The sequence below is a fragment of the Austrofundulus limnaeus genome, unplaced genomic scaffold (assembly GCF_001266775.1).
Source record: "Austrofundulus limnaeus strain Quisiro unplaced genomic scaffold, Austrofundulus_limnaeus-1.0 Scaffold609, whole genome shotgun sequence".
In the NCBI taxonomy this organism is placed as follows: domain Eukaryota; kingdom Metazoa; phylum Chordata; class Actinopteri; order Cyprinodontiformes; family Rivulidae; genus Austrofundulus; species Austrofundulus limnaeus.
Window position 1 is genome coordinate 257,162 of NW_013953011.1, and position 1,961 is coordinate 259,122.

At 53.0% G+C, this 1,961-nt stretch overlaps 1 protein-coding gene across 3 annotated transcripts in view; it reads right to left on the reverse strand.

The window, feature by feature from the left end:
- Positions 1–1,961, reverse strand: part of LOC106531235 (glycerol kinase) — a 14,132-nt gene that overhangs the window by 4,613 nt on the left and 7,558 nt on the right. For all 3 annotated transcript variants that reach the window (XM_014027031.1, XM_014027029.1, XM_014027030.1), the window contains exons 13-16: positions 1,107–1,185; positions 930–1,026; positions 762–846; positions 566–686 (exon numbers count right to left, since the gene is read on the reverse strand). In XM_014027031.1, the coding sequence (XP_013882485.1) occupies positions 566–686; positions 762–846; positions 930–1,026; positions 1,107–1,185 (382 nt within the window). The remainder of the gene's footprint in view (positions 1–565; positions 687–761; positions 847–929; positions 1,027–1,106; positions 1,186–1,961) is intronic.

The following is a 1,961-nucleotide window of genomic DNA, read 5'->3' on the forward strand; positions in this document are numbered from 1 at the left end:
GTGTTTGAGAGTAGACTGGTGTATGAGACATGTAGACTGGTGGATGAGACATGTAGACTGGTGTATGAGACATGTAGACTGGTGTTTGAGAGTAGACTGGTGTATGAGACATGCAGACTGGTGTTTGAGACATGTAGACTGGTGGATGAGACATGTAGACTGGTGTATGAGACTGTAGACTGGTGTTTGAGACATGTAGACTGGTGGATGAGACACGTAGACTGGTGGATGAGACACGTAGACTGGTGTTTGAGACATGCAGACTGGTGTTTGAGACTGTAGACTGGTGTTTGAGACATGTAGACTGGTGTATGAGACATGTAGACTGGTGTATGAGACTGTAGACTGGTGTTTGAGACATGCAGACTGGTGTTTGAGACATGCAGACTGGTGTTTGAGACATGTAGACTGGTGTTTGAGACATGCAGACTGGTGTTTGAGACATGCAGACTGGTGTTTGAGGCATGCAGACTGGTGTTTGAGACTGTAGACTGGTGTATGAGACATGTAGAACTGGTGGATGAGACTGTAGACTGGTGTTTATGGACTTGTGTGGTTTTCTGACCAACAGGGATGCAGAGGATGTCAGCCTGTAGCTGCATCAGTAATCGGTTCCCCGTCATGCCTCCGTCCACCCTAAGCTGGGTCAGAGGGACACCGCTGTCCTTGTTCATGGCATCCAGGATCTGAAACACAGAGCTCCATGTCAGCTTCAGCTGCTGCTTCCTGTTTGGTCTCTAAAAAGACCAGATGTTCCTCACCTCTCGGGTCTGGAAGCAGACAGCCTCCAGGGCAGCAAAGGCCAGGTGGCTCCTGTTGGTGAACTGTGTGAGTCCACAGATGATGCTGAGTCCACAGAGGAAACAAATATWCGTTTTTCATCCTGAACCCTGAAACTCGGTGGATCTGAGGTGAAAGGTTTGTCTCACCCTCGAGCGCTGGGCTCCCAGTACGGAGCGTAGAGACCGGAGAACGCCGGGACGAAGTAACAACCGTACGACGTTCCTACTGCAGCTGCTAACTGCTCTGAGAGGAGAGGAGGAACATTTGAAACCAGGAGGRTCTGGACTACAGCTCAGGACCGTCTCATGTGACGAAGGACGTACCGATCTCTGAGGACGACTGGACGATGCCCATGTTGTCCTTCAGCCAGCGGATCACAGCTCCTGCGATGGCCACTGAACCCTGCAGAGGAAACATCAGGAGTCAGCTGGACCATCTGGACTGTGACATCCACCAATCTGCCAAAGCATTATGACCAAAGACCTGAATCTGACCCGCCTCCTCCTGTGGACCTGTGAGGGTCTCCTGTGGACCTTTGAGGGTCTCTTGTGGACCTCTGAGGGTCTCCTGTGGATCTCTGAGGGTCTCTCTGGACCTCTGAGGGTCTCTTGTGGACCTCTGAGGGTCTCCTGTTGACCTCTGAGGGTCTCCTGTGGACCTCTGAGGGTCTCTTGTGGACCACTGAGGGTCTCTTGTGGACCTCTGAGGATCTCTTGTGGACCTCTGAGGGTCTCCTGTTGACCTCTGAGGGTCTCCTGTGGACCTCTGAGGGTCTCTTGTGGACCACTGAGGGTCTCTTGTGGACCTCTGAGGATCTCTTGTGGACCTCTGAGGGTCTCTTGTGGACCTCTGAGGGTCTCTTGTGGACCTCTGAGGGTCTCCAGTGGACCTCTGAGGGTCTCTTGTGGACCTCCTGAGGGTCTCCAGTGGACCTCTGAGGGTCTCTTGTGGACCTCTGAGTGTCTCCTGTGGACCTCTGAGGGTCTCCAGTGGACCTTTGAGGGTCTCTTGTGGACCTCTGAGGGTCTCTCTGGACCTCTGTTGGTCTTTTGTGGACCTCTGAGGGTCTCCTGTGGTCCTCTCAGGATCTCTTGGAGACCTCTGAGGGTCTCTCTGGACCTCTGTTGGTCTTTTGTGGACCTCTGAGGGTCTCCTGTGGTCCTCTGAGGGTCTCTTGC